Here is a 17,633-nt window from a genome sequence, read left to right as displayed (position 1 = left end):
ACAGCTAAATGTATTAAAAAAAAAAAAAGAGGGTTGTCAATGGGGAGGGGTTAATGTAAAGGGGCAGAACAGAGAATTTGTACTTTGTTTTAAACTTTTAAAAATAATTTGATATTTTAAAACTATATGTACATATTGCTTTGATAAAAAAGACTTGTTTTTGAGACAGAGTCTTGCTCTGTTGCCTGGGCTAGAGTGCCGTGGCATCAGCCTAGCTCACAGCAACCTCAAACTCCTGGGCTCAAGCGATCCTCCTGCCTCAGCCTCCTCCCGAGTAGCTGGGACTACAGGCATGCGCCACCATGCCCGGCTATTTTCTTTTTTCTATATATTTTTAGTTGGCCAATTCATTTCTTTCTATTTTTAGTAGAGATGGGATTTTGCTCTTGCTCAGGCTGGTTTCGAACTCCTGACCTTAAGCCATCCTCCCGCTTTGGCCTCCTGGAGTGCTAGGATTACAGGCATGAGCCACCACGCCTGGCCCAAACGGACATTTTAAAGCACCTAAAACAATGTCTGGCAAATGGTATATGATTAATACCAGTAATTGAAAATTGATCACATTACCCTTATATCTTGCTTTTTCTCTGCCCAAGGAAAACGTGACATGAAATCATCCAGTGTGTCCACAATAGCATCAACTTGACATTGTTCCATTTCTGTTTTTCCAGCCAAATCTATGGAATAGAGAGAGGCCCACCAGTATGTTCGATTTAATTTACTATAAAAACCTTTGGTGTTTAACAGATAGGATATTCACATGACTGAAATGTCAAGCAATATAAAACAATATCCAGTGAAGACTAGCTTCCCCCTCTGCCCCACCCACCTCATTTTGTTTCCTACCTCTCTTATTATTAACCACTTTTATTAGTTTCTTATGTGTTCTTCCATTGTTTCTTCATGAAAATATAAGCAAATAAGAATATATATCCCACTAGATCTGCCCATATTTAACTAGCCTCAACTGATTAGGTCTGTTTGTAATCTTTTGCTAATACAAAGAATACTACAATAAATAACCTGTAATACATAATTTATTTCATCAAAAGAATTATTTTTATTTTTGCAGACAATTTTTTATCAGGAGCATTTGTTCTCTGCCTACAGACTAAACATTTAAAATAATATAGGTTTTTTTTTTTTCCTCCCTGTCATTTTTTTTTTTTTTTTTTTTTGAGACAGAGTCTCACTTTGTTGCCCAGGCTAGAGTGAGTGCCGTGGCGTCAGCCTAGCTCACAGCAACCTCCAACTCCTGGGCTCGAGCGATCCTTCTGCCTCAGCCTCCCGGGTAGCTGGGACTACAGGCATGCGCCACCATGCCCGGCTAATTTTTTATATATATATCAGTTGGCCAATTAATTTCTTTGTATTTATAGTAGAGACGGGGTCTCACTCTTGCTCAGGCTGGTTTTGAACTCCTGACCTTGAGCAATCCGCCCGCCTCGGCCTCCCAAGAGCTAGGATTACAGGCGTGAGCCACAGCGCCCGGCCCTCCCTGTCATTTTTTAATCATTATTTTTGCTAATTAAAGCATTGGTCTTCCTAAATATTTTCTCACTGATGTCGATTTAAAATGCTTCAGTAGGACTCAGAAGTATGCCATGTGATGTAACCTTAAAGTCAGAATAACCTGCATTATAGCTGGAATAAACTTTAAATTACTGTTAAAAAAAATGCTTCAGTATATATTCTAAAATGGATTGCTTTTGTACAACTTTATAAATTTACTAAAAATCAAGGAACTGGATACTGATAATGGGTGAATTGTTTGTAGATTATACCTCCATAAAGCTGTAAAAAGTGAAAGAAAATGCTTGAATGATTGAGAGTTCCTCTGTAAACTGTATTTTTTGTGTGTGATATTCAAAAGTTGATTCTTCTTTCTGACTTTGAAAAGTCTTCAGAATTCTATCACAAGTTTTCCTCACTCATTTTCATCCCTCCTTTTTTTTTTTTTTTTTTTTTTTTTTGAGACAGAGTCTCACTCAGTTGCCCGAGCTAGAGTGCCGTGGCATCAGCCTAGCTCACAGCAACCTCAAACTCCTGGGCTTAAGCGATCCTCCTGCCTCAGCCTCCCAAGTAGCTGGGACTACAGGCATGTGCCACCATGCCTGGCTAATTTTTTCTATATATTTTTAGTTGTCCAGCTAATTTCTTTCTATTTTTAGTAGAGACAGGGTCTCACTCTTGCTGGTCTTGAACTCCTGAGCTCCTGAACCCCTCGGCCTCCCGAAGTGCTAGGATTACAGGCGTGAGCCACTGCGCCCAGCCTTCATCCCTTCTTTGACTTCTACCTCAAGCCTCCAGCTGCCAATTTATGCAGATGGATCCTCAGTCAACAATTTTTAGTCCTAAACTAAAGCCTCATTTTGGATATCTCTCTGGGTGTTCTTTTGGATCCTGAACTTCCTTCAAGAAATCCCCAAATGCCAACATCACACCCTCCCTCATGCCAGCTCTTTCTTTTTCATTCAACAAATAATTACTGGTCTCCAACTGCTAGTCAGCCCCCAACTGGGGCTATAGCATTGAATAAAAGATAAATTCCTTGCCTGGATGGTACTTATGGTTGACTAGAGAGAGCAGACATTGCAAAGAGTATTGCAAGTTGTGTTTTTTTAAAAAGAAGAGGAGGAAGAAGAGGAGGAGGAGGAAGTAGGCAGTAGTACATGGTGCTGTGAGAATGACAAACCATGTCTAAGCTATGGTCTGCCTTGCCCTTTCCTTCTTGGTCAAATGGACTGCCTTCCACCTGACAACACCTGTCTTCTAGTCCCTAAGAAGATGCTACATCCATAAATTTTTCATATTTTTCTCAATCCCTCTTCTTTTCCATTGCAATCTGGCCTTTTTTGATGACCTCCTAATGGGCCTCCCTGCAGTCCTGCCAATGAAACACAAAGTAGGGCCATAATAATCTCAAACTCGTAGCTTAGTTATGCTGCTTTTCTAGGTAAAAACCTATAATTGCTTAAGGAATAAAGTCCGTACTCTGGATCTTTCTAACCAGATCCAATCTATGTTTGTAAGCATTTCTCTATCTAATTCTATTCCATCCTGAGAATTTGAAGTTCATTTCTTTTTCTCATGCCATTTTCTTTCTACCTGGAATGTTCTAGCCCAGTGATTCTCGAACTGAGATCCAAGGACCACCTGCATTGGCATCATCTGGGAAATTGCTATGAATGCAAATTTTGGGGCCCCACCCAAGGTCTACTGAATCAAAGTCTCTGTGGTCAAAGTTGAGCAAAGCCTGTTTTAATGAGTTCCCAGGTGATCTAAGCTGAAAAACACTGCCCAGGTCCAAGTCTTCCTCTTGAAAATTCTAGGCATCCATTCAAATTCAAATGTCATTTTCACCTCAAAGCCTAATTTCCATAGTGATAAATCACCTCCATTGACTTCCAAACTTCTAAACTTCCAAAAAACTTAATTTCTTGAAACGTGTTAGTATAACACCAATTTTTGTATTTTTAACTTACGTTACTTTGTTCCAAAAATGGGAGTCTAGTAATTAGGGTGCATTTTATTTGTGAGCTAATCGTGTGTCTATGGCTTAAATAACAGTGGTGGTGGAGGGTGATAGGGTTGGAAGAATGGTGATCCCACAGATTGATTAGAAAGAAAAGAGCTTTAAAAGAAGGCAAAAGTAGCTTTTGACTCAAAAGGAGTATGAGAGGAGTAAGGGGAGAAAGAAGACAATGGGGCAGAGGGTGGGAGAAAAGGCATTGGACAAAGACAAGAACTTTTTCTATTGTTTCTCTCCATTGTTTCTGTTGTCATGGGTGCAGGTGCTAACAAAACAATACAGATGCCAACTACCTGTACAAAGATGCCCCAGATGGCACTCAGTGGAGACAAAGAAAACTCCCTTTCTATTTTTTTCAGCATAATTTGAATGAAGGACATCTTTGAGTACATGATTTTAATAGTCTAAGAAATTTCAACCTACATATGCCATATGTATTTTCTCTGATAACTTATAATACACATACGAGCAAAAGATTGGGTTGAGACACACCTACCTGTCCAATTTTTCAGTAAAAGTCCGAAAAGGTCTTGGGGGGCAAAGAGGTTTGAGGCAAAAGGAGCAGGAGGAAATAGGAAATAAGATTGTTTAATTGTCCTTAGGGTCATGGAAAGTGAAATGGATACAGATAGCACATTGATACTTTTCTAGTATTTCATTCCATTCATTCCATTTTTACTTGTGCTAGAGTGGCCAATAATTAGGTTATTTAATGAGTATTGAATATACATCATGTATTTTTTTTAGTCATCAAAAATCTTAAATGTAATAAACATGTTACCTGTGTTTTTGGTCAAGTATCTTGCTATAGCGAGGCTCTGGTGAAGGATAAGTCCGTCGACTTCCAAAATGGGAATTTTGCCAAATGGAAGAGCTTAAAAGAAAATGAGCAAAGAATCAACTTCATAACAAAACCAGGACTTATACTACTTCCATTTTTACGGATAATTATAGAAACAAAGCAGGATTTTAAAGTCATGGAATTCATAAATATTTATTCTTAATGGGACATTTGACAACCTCTAGTGGAGTCTTTACATTTTCTTAGTTAAAAAAAAAAAAGTGGGCCAGGTACGATGGCTCACACCTGTAATCCTAGCACTCTGGGAAGCCAAGGCAGGCGGATTGCTCTAGGTCAGGAGTTCGAAACCAGCCTGAGTAAGAGTGAGACCCCGTCTCTACTAGAAATAGAAATAATTAATTGGCCAACTAATATATATATAGAAAAAATTAGCCGGGTATGGTGGTGCATGCCTGTAGTCCCAGTTACTCAGGAGGCTGAGGCAGGAGGATCGCTTGAGCCCAGGAGTTTGAGGTTGCTGTGAGCTAGGCTGACGCCACGGCACTCACTCTAGCCTGGGCAACAAAGCGAGACTCTGTCTCAAAAAAAAAAAAAAAAAAATTGTTAGAAAACCTGCTGTAAAGTTAGTGATGGAACTGGATCTAAAACTCAGATTTACAGTGATAGTATATACTACACTGTATATTACCTCATATACTAACCATTTAACTTTTTAAAAACCTTTTCTTTTAAAGCTTTGTTAGTTTTTGTGGCCTTAGTCACAGATCACAGCAATTATTATTATCATTATTATTTTTGAGACAGAGTCTCCCTCTGTTGCCCAGGCTAGAGTGCTGTGGCATCGGCCTAGTTCACAGCAACCTCCAACTCCTGGGCTCAAGCAATCCTCCTGCCTCAGCCTCCCAAGTGGCTGGGACTACAGGCATGTGCCACCATGCCCGGCTAATTTTTTCTATTTTTTGTAGACACGGGGGTCTCACTGTTGCTCAGACTGGTCTCGAACTCCTGACCTTGGGCGATCCTCCTACCTCGGCCTCCCACAGTAGTAGGATTACAGGTGTGAGCCACCGCACCCAGCCACCTAGTCTATGTTCACTATCTTAAAATCCCATGTATAAATTCTGATATCAGAAGAAACATTTGGATATTAATGGTAAAATTTCATGACAATAGGAAATCAGATATCCTATCCCATCAGTGAAGAGATCTCTGCTAAGAAAAAGAGTGATTATAGGAGCAATGATTCATAAGAAGCTCATGCTTCCAAAAGCTATATGGAAATGTATTGTTAATATACTGGTTATTGAAGTAGTATTGCTATTGGCATTGTCTGGTGCATATATCTTGGGCTTGGTATTAAATTGACCTGGGTTTGAAACTCAGCTCTATTTGCCAGGGATGTGAGACTGGAAAAATTGCCCAAACTCTTGTGCATTTCAGCTACCCCAACTATAAAGTTGAGACAGTAATACATCTTATAAAGCTTTATATTGGTTTATCTTTATATTGTGTTTCTGTAAAGTTTGTGTATTCACCTCTAATAGGAAAATTGCTGGCTCATAGAGCATTTATTTAGTCTACCTCAATTTAAAGCTACATGACATTCAAAAACATTCTTTTTTTTTTTTTTTTTTTTCATTTCCCTCTGAGGAAAAACAAAAGGTTCTGAAAGTATATTTTCCTCCATTTTCATGAACCATTATCGGTGCTACTTACTTGATTTGATTCCAGGCCAGTCAGCTTGTTCTATTCGGTGGTCTTCATACTTTATGTCCAAATAAGCAAATATGTAACGAATAATTTCTGCTCTCCCCCTCATGTTGAAATAAGTGAGTTTGTAGTTTGGCATGGTGCGATTCTGGAAAGAGAAAAAGGGAGGGATTACTTTCACAGCCCTCTAGACATGTCTCAGTATCTTCCTTTGGGGATTTTTTTGGAAAACTTTATGCTGTCTCTTGAGATAACTGAAGATAAAAGATGATATTTCAAAGCCAAAATTATAAGTCACTATCTAATAACATATGGGAAAACAATATAAATAAGATCACGTCTGTCTTGCTCTCTACCTCCCCCCTACCTTAGTTGGAACATTCTAGTGTATAGCATCATAACCAAATGATTAAGAGGATATCTACCCACAAACTTTCAGAGGATGCAGTAAAGAAAACGTTCCATTTTAAGATGGTTTGCCCTGTTTTCAGTCACTTTACTGTGTGGTGTTTGACACTGTCTGATTTGTTAGCTCTGGTGACGCAGCTCAGAGTTTGGAGGACGGCTGTGGAAGAACTGCCAGGGCGAGGCACATGCAAGAGGAATGTGACCGCCAGGTCCCTGTGGACCTGTCACCCCCCCTCACCTGTGGCCTCTCCCGCTAGGCATCAAAGGTTGGGGGAGGCTGGGGACAGTGGCTCACGCCTGTAATGCTAGAGCTTTGGGACGCCGAGGCAGGAGGATTGCTTGAGGTCAGGAGTTCAAGACCAGCCTGAGCAAAAGCAAGACCTAAAGACCTTTAGTCTCCACTAAAAATAGAAAAAATTAGCCAAGTGTGATAGCACATGCCTGTAGTCCCAGCTACTCGGGAGGCTGAGGCAGGAGGATCGCTTGAGCCCAGGAGTTTGAGGTTGCTGTGAGCTAGGCTGATGGCGCTGCACTCTAGCCAGGGCAGCAGAGTGAGACTCTGTGGCACACACCACACATGTATAATAAATATGCGGGGAAATTGTTCTCTCAAGAGAGAATTGACTACACTAATAAAAATTCCACATTTCACAGCCCCAGATTTAGAAATATGGGGCTGTGAATTGTGGAATTGTCTCTGGGGGAGAAATATACATATAATGGAGTTCAAATGTGGAGGCCTAAATGAAGTGCCCATCAGAATAATGGAACTATTTTCCAAGTTACTTAGAAATGTCCAGCTTAGGCATAAATGGTGGGAAAGAAAAAACAGCATGAAAATCGTAAATAAAATATGTAAAGTAAATACGTTCTTTCTGAAAAAAGAAAACATTTTATGTAATTATAATTAATGGATCATTCTTATCTAGGAAATCAAAAATATAATTGTTACAATGTCTTGACATATTTGTTTTAAGTCTCAAAAGAAAAAAAGCCTACTGAGTGGACAGTGTCATTTTTAGTTGAAGTTTGTGTTTGAAAAGCATTTTATATAAAATTTTTATTGATTTTTGTTGTCATAGTCAATGTTTCCATAGCACAAAAAATTGTATTTTCCTTATAAATGTATGTGTATAGATGCATTATGACCAGCATTCAAAATTAAACATAGCTTTTTCTCATTTCAACATTACATAAATATCAGTGTCCACTCCTGAATTTTGTATGAAAACAAAGGGGTTGTTTTTGTTTTGCTTTTGAGACAGAGTCTCACTCTGTTGCCCTGGGTAGAGTGCAGTGGCATCATCGTAGCTCACTGCAACCTCAAACTCCTGGGCTCAAGCCATCCTCCTGTCTCAGCCTCCTGAATGGCTGGGACTAGAGGTGTGCACCACGATGCCTGGCTAATTTTTCTATTTTTAGTAGAGACGGGGTCTCACTCTTGCTCAGGCTGATCTCGAACTCCTGAGCTCAAGCAATCCTCCCGCCTTGGCCTCCCAGAGTGCTAGGATTACAGGTGTGAACCACCATGCCTGGCCAAAAGGGTTGTGTTTTGTTGTTAATTTATAAAATCATGCTATTTTATATTGTATTGCACTCAAATTAACAAGACATTTAAAACTTCTTAGCGTAGGTTGGTAGCTATCTATATTTCTCTACAAACATATCTTTAAATCTAAGATTTGGCAGAGGTCTATGAACATCTGACAAATACTTATCTTTTCTTCCAGAACATCCTTTCAACAGTTGTGACTCATTAATCAAACTGTGCTTGTACATGATATTCCTATAGTTATTTGCATAATTATACTTTCTATTTATCCCAGGAATGCAAGATGTTACAACATCAAAACATCCATCTGTATAATAAACTACATCAATAGATAAAAAAACAAAAAACCATAAATCATACTATCATCTCAATAGATGGTAAATAAATGCTTAAGAAAGCATTTTTATAAAGTTATCACTCATTTGTGATCAAAACTCTCAACAAAAAAGAAAAACCTCTTAATAAAGTAGGAACAAGGCCGGGCGCAGTGGCTCACGCCTGTAATCCTAGCACTCTGGGAGGCCGAGGCAGGTGGATTGCTCAAGGTCAGGAGTTCAAAACCAGCCTGAGCAAGAGCGAGACCCCGTCTCTACTATAAATAGAAAGAAATTAATTGGCCCACTAATATATATAGAAAAAAATTAGCCGGGCATGGTGGTGCACGCCTGTAGTCCCAGCCACTTGGGAGGCTGAGGCAGCAGGATTGCTTGAGCCAGGAGTCTGAGGTTGCTGTGAGTTAGGCTGACGCCACGGCACTCACTCTAGCCTGGGCAATAAAGTGAGACTCTGTCTCAAAAAATAAAGTAGGAACAGAAGAAAACTTCCTTAACTGGATAAAAAGTCTCTACTACAAACTTAGAGCAGACATCCTACATAATGGAGAGCCAATAGAAGCATATTCTTTAATGCCAGGAATAACAAGAATCATGCTATTATTTCTAACATTCAGCACAGTCCTGGGTAGCCTAGATAATACAATAAAACAGTAATAAATGATAGATATAAGGAGAAGAAAGGAAGTGAAAAAACTGTTCCTTTGCAATGAAAATAATTGTCTATATTTAAAATACAAAGGAGCCTACAGATAAACCTGATCCTAAATTTAAAATGGATATGCTAAGGTCAACAATACCCAAGACAAACCAAGAGAACAGAAGGGAAGGTCTTGACCTACCAGATAGCAGGACTTAGATAAAAAGCCTCGTGATGACTAGACAGATGGAGGTACACAGTCTCCAGAAACAGAACCCATTGTGTGACAGACACAACACACAGTGGGGACAGAATGGGACTGGACTGTGGTTCTGAGACAATAGGGGAAAATATATATAATTAGACCCGAACTTCACATCATACCCAGAAATAACCTCTGAGTTATTTGACTATCCCAGCAGGATTCCAGGATCAGTATGGTCTCTTATTGTTGGCTTCCTTTTTTTTTTTTTTTTTTTTTTTGAGACAGAGTCTCGCTTTGTTGCCCAGGCTAGAGTGAGTGCCGTGGCGTCAGCCTAGCTCACAGCAACCTCCAACTCCTGGGCTCAAGCAATCCTCCTGCCTCAGCCTCCCGAGTAGCTGGGACTACAGGCCTGCGCCACCATGCCCAGCTAATTTTTTCTATATATATTACTTGGCCAATTAATTTCTTTCTATTTATAGTAGAGATGGGGTCTCACTCTTGCTCAGGTTGGTTTCAAACTCCTTAGCTCGAGCAGTCCGCCTGCCTCAGCCTCCCAGAGTGCTAGGATTACAGGTGTGAGCCACCGTGCCCAGCCCAGCTTCCCTTTTTGAACCCTTCCCCTGTCACTCTGAAATCGTCTTCACAAGTTGATAAAGGGGTGCAAGGTGAGAACTGTGCTAAGGGCCTAGCTAAAAATAATGACAATAATTAGCCACTCTCCCCTTGTTTGCTTCTCTGTAATTGGAACTGGAACCACATAGCTGGTGGTCATCAAAATTCTTAGCTTTCTCCATAGATAACATCACCTTTTTGAGACTTAGGGGTTGTTTCTGAGATACATTCCAGCTCCCGAATTCCAGGGGAGCAGCTGACCCACCCAGACCAGTGGCCCATACCAGGGACTGACTCAGCTGATCTTGTGACCCCCACCTAAGAAGCTGGTCAGCAAAGAAGACAATTTCTAAAACCCTATGGTTCTGCCACAAATGCAGCCAATTAGCAGACTCAATTGCCTAAGCCAAACTGTCTTTAAATCCCTTCGCCCAAATTCTCAGGGCGGAGGATTTAAGAAATTTCTCCTGTCTCCCTGCTTAGCAGTATGAGGAATTAAAAATGCTTTGTCTACTGTAAACCCTGCTGTCTTGGTGTATTGACCTCCTCTTGGGCAGCAGCAGGCAAATGACCCTGGTTGGCGGCGACAGTTCTGTGTTAAGATTCTGGTGTAGGGAAAACTGCCCACACTTTCTGAAACAATCCGGAAACATTAAGTTAACAAGTTGATCATGCTTGAAGATCTCCTTTACACCTATAATTAATCCCTAGCCTAGCACTTCAAAGACAGCTATGTAAGGTTCTTGAGGCTGCAGATAGACAAAAAGCCCATTCAGAACCTCAAAGAACACTTGCATTAATGAATGATTAATAAACACCCTGGAGAGAAACTTCCGCATATGCTAAACTTGTTAGGAAATAAAATATTTTACAGGGAAGTTCATAGCGATTTTGAAAAGTCCTATCTTGGATACTTCCTTTCTTTTTCCTGGGTTTGTAGCTCTTTTTACTTTATATAATGCTGCTGTATTTTAGCTGATTTACAAGAAAAAATATAGGAGCATTCAATCCCAGAGGCAATTTTAATATGTTCATTGATAAAATTACAAACTTTCATAACAAAACCATTTAATTTTGACTGAGTTGATATATTATCCTGTATATTGTTATAAGAGCACAGTAAAATGGTCTCTGTAAAAGAAAGGTGACAAAAATCCAAACTCAATTCTCTGGAAAAGCAGTCAGATAGTAAATTACTATGCTAAACATATTTACAATGACTTCAGCAGAACTCTTTTTAGTTAAAAAAAGGTATAGAACTTTTGGAGTAATTTTGATAAATAGAAAACTCGCAAACAAGGAATTACGTATTAAGCATTCTACAATTCAGTCCAAAATGTTGGTCAACTTAAACTCTTAAATAAAAGACATCAGGAATTCAAACATACTTGGGAATTTCAGACTTCTTTTTTTACATGTTTAGTAACGGACTATAGAAATGATCCCTGAAAGTATAGTCTTTTTTTTACATGTTTAGTATTGTGCAATAGTCTAGGAGTTTGAAAAACAAAGATTACATGTGAATTTGCTAGTAGCCCTTTGAGCCTTAGGCTTTCTTTGAGTTTATGCTCTTAACTTGTCCAGTAATAAGCCTATAAAATGTAGTGACATGGAGCATAATGTTTGCACTCCTATTATGTTGATAGACTGTGTTGTTTTGAAATGCAAAAATTGGATTCAGACAGCAATCATGTGAGACACTATTGTTCACATAGGAATTTCTTGCATATATTGACATTAAATAAAAGCACTTTTTTACTCCCTAATGCTTGGTGGTAAAGAATGCTGATTTCCCACATTTCACAGTGTCCCTAGACATTTCTAGGTCAGTTCTGGAAAAGTTGCCAGGTTGGAGTTAAACTGTAGGACCATAGAGAAATAGGACAATTTTTGTTAACTGAGCAAGATATTGCTTTCAACCACTGAATGTTTAATTTTGAATTGGTAAGCTGGGATCTCTATTTTGGTATCGAATACCAATTAAATATTATTTCAAATTGTTGCCTCACATCAAAGCCAAAGCAAGAGGAATAACTGAAATATCCTTTGGGAGCTGTGAGTTTAAATTCCTTGCCTGGGGTAAATCCCTACCTGTCTCTAAAACCAAATGATGATAAGATGCAATGCTTAGCAGAACATGGAGACATTTCAACAAAACGTGCCTTAAAATAATAGAAAACATTACAAATAACACTGCTGAAATTAAAAAAAAAAAAAAAGAAGGAAAGTGAAGAACCATGAACTGTAATTCATTACTGCATCACACATAGAAAAATCACTGGGGAAAATTCTAGAAGAAGCTACAAACCCTGATTAAGACAAGATTTTCCCCCCAGTATTGAGGAAAACTGGAGGAATTAACTCTATTTAACTGGAGGAATTTAACTCTATTTTCTATGTTAAAATCCACTTGAAGGGATCTTTCAAAATCTCCTGTGTCTATATTTTCCTTAAAAATTACCATTTGGTTTCCACATGGTCATATAACACGGAGAGGCTGTGAGTGAAACAAGGTCAGAGTGAGTTCAGTGGTGAAAATAGGTCACAAGACTGTCAGTCACAAACAGAACATGACAGTAGTAAAAAGAAAACCCTGAAGTTAAGAGTAAAGAACATTTCATTTCTTATCTCTGCAGAGTTCAATAATGTCACTTACTCGTGCCGTGTCTCTGTGGACTCTCTGATGTCTTCCGTGCCTGGGTCTGTGGCTGCACTTGGGTTTATGCGATGAGTAAGTGATGGTCACAAGCCAATAAGAGAAGGGACAACCACTTCCACCTAAACCCCTTCCTTCATCTCTTAGATGAAATATGCATGCCAAAGAGTTCAGGCTGCAAAGACGTCTGGTTATTCCTGGCATGTTATAGGACTTCTGTGTGTAAATAACCCAACATATTTACATACGGGGTAAAGTCCAAATCATAGATGCTTACGTGATCCCTTTGTTACATATGTTCTTTCATTTCACCATATGCTCCCAGAGAATGAAAAAACGTGAGTGCAATTAAATCTGCTTTACAAATATGCACATGGCTCCCTTCTTTCCTTTTATTTATTTATTTTTTGGGGACAGAGTCTCACTTTGTTGCCCAAGCTAGAGTGAGTGCTGTAGCATCAGCCTCGCTCACAGCAACCTCAAACTCCTGGGCTCAAGCAATCCTGCTGCCTCAGGAGTCCTGAGTAACTGGCACTACACATGCGCCACCATGCCTGGCTAATTTTTTCTATATATATTAGTTGGCCAATTAATTTCTTTCTAGTAGAGACGGGGGTCTCGCTCTTGCTCAGGCTTGTTTCGAACTCCTGACCTTGAGCAATCCGCCCACCTCAGCCTCCCATAGTGCTAGGATTACAGGCCATCCCTTCCCTCCTTTTAAAAAGGTCTCCCTGGCAGAATCCACCTCAGGTGGTCTCATCCTTTACCTGCTGTATGTTTCTTCATCACAGTGGCTGACAATACAGCGTATTTTTTTTTTTTTTTAGTCTCCTATGGTAGAATGAAAACGCCACACAGACAGGCACTTCATTGTTGAGTTTATTGTTTTCTCCCCAATACTAAGAGAAGTGCCAGGCATGTCGTAGGCACTCATATATGTTTGATGACTGAATGGCCCTCATTTATATTTCCCCACAATTCACATTTTTGCAAGAACTCTAAATTGGCCTTGCTGCTGGTATATTTCATTTACACTCATTTCTCAGAGGAGCTGCCACGTTGCTTAAAGTAAACCCAGTAGGGAAGATTCCAATACATCTTGTTGATAATCCTTATACAAATTAGTACCAAATGCCTATGTGTCTTAAAATTTTATTTTTTCACTCCTTCGTGCAAGAGTTAATTCCAACTATGATAGCAGGACAGCTTAGTGAAGCAATCCAGCAAAATACCTGTGTGTACATTGCTGAGCCTGAGGAATATCCACAAAACATTTTAATAACAGGCTGGTTTTTAACTTCCAGAAAATGACACCCATAGGCAGCAATAGCAACCTGTCCATCATGTCATAGTTCTTATTTCTCAAGTGTTTTAACTTTGAAAAATATGTTGACCTCCACTTATTATTATGGAAACATAATACAAGAAAATAAATACAAGTCTTAGTTTGTAAAAAGTTTGAGAAGACACAAGTGCAGCCCCTTAGCCACCAAAAAAGATATTATGTATGTCAAAATCAAGTGCAAATGGAGGGGGGGGGTAAGAGTATATGAAGTTAACACAATGTACTTATTATCTTTCACTGAGTTTGAACTTACATCTTCAAAAAGATCTTTTTATTCTCACCCCAATCATTTTTAATGCCTATTTTATGGATGAAGAAACTGAGATACAGGCAAATTAGATAAATTGCCCATGCATTTTTGATGGGGCAAGCCTAGGCCTTCTGAGGACATATTTAATATTTCTTATTTGCATAATGCTGCTGCTTGTGTATAAGAAACTGTTTTAGCTAAAAAAAAAAAAAATCCAGGTATGGGCCAGGCGCGGTGGCTCACGCCTATAATCCCTGCTCTCTGGGAGGCCAAGGCGGGCGGATCGCTCAAGGTCAGGAGTTCGAAACCAGCCTGAGCAAGAGCAAGACCTCGTCTCTACTAGAAATAGAAAGAAATTAATTGGCCAATTAATATATATAGAAAAAATTAGCCGGGCATGGTGGCGCATGCCTGTAGTCCCAGCTACTTGGGAGGCTGAGGCAGGAGGATTGCTTGAGCCCAGGAGTTTGAGGTTGCTGTGAGCGAGGCTGACGCCACGGCACTCACTCTAGCCTGGGCAACAAAGTGAGACTCTGTCTCAAAAAAAAAAAAAAAAAAAAAATTCAGGTATGCAAGAAATAGTGCTTTTCTCATTTTCCATAACAATTTTCTGCCTTACAACATATTCTTTTGACTGGAGGAAACAAAGTAACAAATCATCTATTAGGGGAGGAGCAGTCATCTGATCTTTGGTCACTGATCAACACACGTTGTCCTAGCGGCCACCCATTGTCCTCGTGTGCCTGGCTTCGTGCCAGCAGCTCTCTGCTGCTCTTGTGGTATCCTCAGTCTGCCAGGTTCTTGCCCCAATCTGCCAGTTTAATCTTTTACAATGCTGCCTAAGATTCCACCCGCCCCATACCCAACAAAGCCATTTCCTCTCCGTGGTCTTACTTCCTCCCTGGCAGCACGAAACGGTCCTTGAGCTCCTGGGTTCTCAGGAACCAGAGATCCGCTTTGCTCATCCTGGCCCAGGTGAGGATGCTTGAAATCTCCCAGCCTTCTGCCATCTGTGGCACTTTGGACAAGTAACTTAATCTCTCTGTGTCTCACTTCCTTCATCTTTAGGTGGAGGTTTATTCAACAATAAATACTTATGTGTATCCAGTCTTTGCCAGGATACAGCAGTAAACAAAAGCAGACAAAAACACATCTTCATGGAGCATTCTAACAATAATTACTAATAACCCCCCCATGAGCTTTTTTTTTTTTTTTTTGAGACAGAGTCTCGCTTTGTTATCCAGGCTAGAGTGAGTACCGTGGCGTCAGCCTCGCTCACAGCAACCTCCAACTCCTGGGCTCAAGCTATCCTCCTGCCTCAGCCTCCCGAATAGCTGGGACTACAGGCATGTGCTACCATGCCTGGCCAATTTTTTTGTATATATATTTTTAGTTGGCTGATTAATTTCTTTCTATTTTTAGTAGAGACGGCATCTCGCTCAGGCTGGTCTCAAACTCCTGACCTCAAGCAATTCTCCTGCCTCGGCCTCCCAGGGTGCTAGGATTACAGGTGTGAGCCACCACGCCTGCCCCTCCCCCATAAGCTTTTATTTTTTTATTTTCGAGTGTGCTTTCAGTGTCTGTATTTTAACATGTGCCACTTTTACAACACAGTCATCCCTCAGTATCTGTGAGGAATCAGCCGCAGGACCTCCATCAGATACCAAAATTCAAGGATGGTCGAATCCTGATATAAAATGGCATAGCATTTGCTAGGTACATCCTCCCATATACCTTTTTTTTTTAAAAGACAGGGTCTCACTCTGTCCCGGAGGCTGGAGTGAGTGCAGTGACATGATCATAGTTCACTGCAGCCTTGAGGTCCTGGGCTCCAGCGATCCTCCTGTCTCAGCCTCCTGAGTAGCTGAGACTACAGGCATGAGCTACAGCATCAGGCCCCTCCTGTGTACTGTAAATCATGTCTCGATTACTCATGAAACTTAACACGATGCGAATGCTATGTAAATGGCTGTTATACTGTACTGTTTAGGGAGTAATGACAAGGAACAAGAGTCTGTACATGTTCAGAACAATTGTCGGTTGAATCCACAGATGCAGAACTCCCAGACACAGAGGACCAACTGTGCGTGTCTTCTAGTTGTCAGGAAACACCCAAGGACATGTTCAAATAAAGGGCAAAAATGCTCGCTATTTTTTTTTTAATCCAAAAATTAGAGGCATATATAGGGTAAAAACCGGATGTCTCATTCCTTATCCAGTTCCACTTCCCAAAGATGACAATGGTCTGTTGTGTACTTGGAATATTTTCAAGTCTAAACAAATTATTCCATTTTTATCACAAATATACTATTCACAAAATGGTATGTTATTCACAAAATGAATAATCCCATTCATATTGTTCTATAGCTTGCTTTTCTTGTTTTGCAATCTATTTTTTTGTTATTAATATTTCAAAATTTTAGAGGGGCACAAATGTTTAGGTTACATAAATTGCCTTTGCACCGCTTGAGTCAGAGTTTCAAGTGTGCCCATCCAGACCGTGCGCCCTACACCCCATTAGGTGTGAATGTACCTATCCCCGCCCCCCCCCCCCGGGCTTTTAGAGGATGGAATGAGGACATGGATATGTGTGACAACAGGCGCCTAATGCATAGCTAGGGATCCATGAGTGAAAGTGATTGTTACTATTATTAGCAGTTTATCTGAAGGGAGGACCATTTCCCCTTGAGAGTCTATGCTTAAGCATTCTTTCCTTTGCTGTGGTTGGGCTTTGGAATCAAAAACAGGAAGAGGCCGAGCGCGGTGGCTCACGCCTGTAACCCTAGCACTCTGGGAGGCCGAGGCGGGTGGATTGCTCGAGGTTGGGAGTTCGAAACCATCCTGAGCGAGACCCCCCCCCCCCCCGTCTCTACTAAAAAAAAAAAATAGAAAGAAATTAATTGACCAACTAAAAAGATATATATACAAAAAATTAGCCGGGCATGGTGGCGCATGCCTGTAGTCCCAGCTACTCGGGAGGCTGAGGCAGGAGGATCGCTTGAGCCCAGGAGTCTGAGGTTGCTATGAGCAAGGCTGACGCCACGGCACTCACTCTAGCCTGGGCAACAAAAGTGAGACTCTGTCTCAAAAAAAAAAAAAAAAAACAGGAAGAGAAGTGGTTGTTAGGCAACTTTTCTTTTTCACTCTGCTTCATCCTCTCCAGAGCCAATGAGCACTGAGCCAAGTATCTGCTTGACCAGGAAGAAGGAAAAGGGGGAAATGCAGGGCAAAAACCCTTCAAGGGGGGGCTGTTACCCCCTAATACCCTCCTCACCAGCACGTGTCACATGCCCTTCGAACATTCTGCACATCCAGCTTGCCCTGTAGGAGAAATAACTAGGAATAAATCCGGCAATCTGTATGGTAATGTCCACATGATCATTTGAAGCACTATTATCATCAAATGACTCTATTTGCATTTTCTCCAACAGTTTTCTAATCAGAAAACCCCCTAATCCTGTGGTATTTCTAACTGCTATTCAAAAATCTGACAGTAGGTCATAGTCTAATTTTCTTCTTGTTTTCTTTATTTTCCAAAATTCACTATTTGGCATAGTTACATGGTTGTACAAGGTAGTGATTAAGAGTT

General features: G+C 40.3%; 1 protein-coding gene across 1 annotated transcript in view; it reads right to left on the bottom strand.

Annotated features, from left to right (window-relative positions):
- Positions 1-12,524, bottom strand: part of HPGDS (hematopoietic prostaglandin D synthase) — a 28,325-nt gene extending 15,801 nt beyond the window's left edge. The window contains exons 1-4 of the mRNA XM_012763587.3: positions 12,450-12,524; positions 6,051-6,192; positions 4,314-4,406; positions 568-677 (exon numbers count right to left, since the gene is read on the bottom strand). Coding sequence (XP_012619041.2) covers positions 568-677; positions 4,314-4,406; positions 6,051-6,183 — 336 coding nt within the window. The 5' untranslated portion in view covers positions 6,184-6,192; positions 12,450-12,524. The remainder of the gene's footprint in view (positions 1-567; positions 678-4,313; positions 4,407-6,050; positions 6,193-12,449) is intronic.
- Between the last annotated feature and the right edge of the window lie 5,109 nt (positions 12,525-17,633).

The sequence above is a fragment of the Microcebus murinus genome, chromosome 29, assembly GCF_040939455.1.
Source record: "Microcebus murinus isolate Inina chromosome 29, M.murinus_Inina_mat1.0, whole genome shotgun sequence".
Taxonomy (NCBI): Eukaryota; Metazoa; Chordata; class Mammalia; order Primates; family Cheirogaleidae; genus Microcebus; species Microcebus murinus.
Note: the sequence above shows the minus strand (reverse complement) of the source record. Positions and strands in the feature narration are given on the sequence as shown.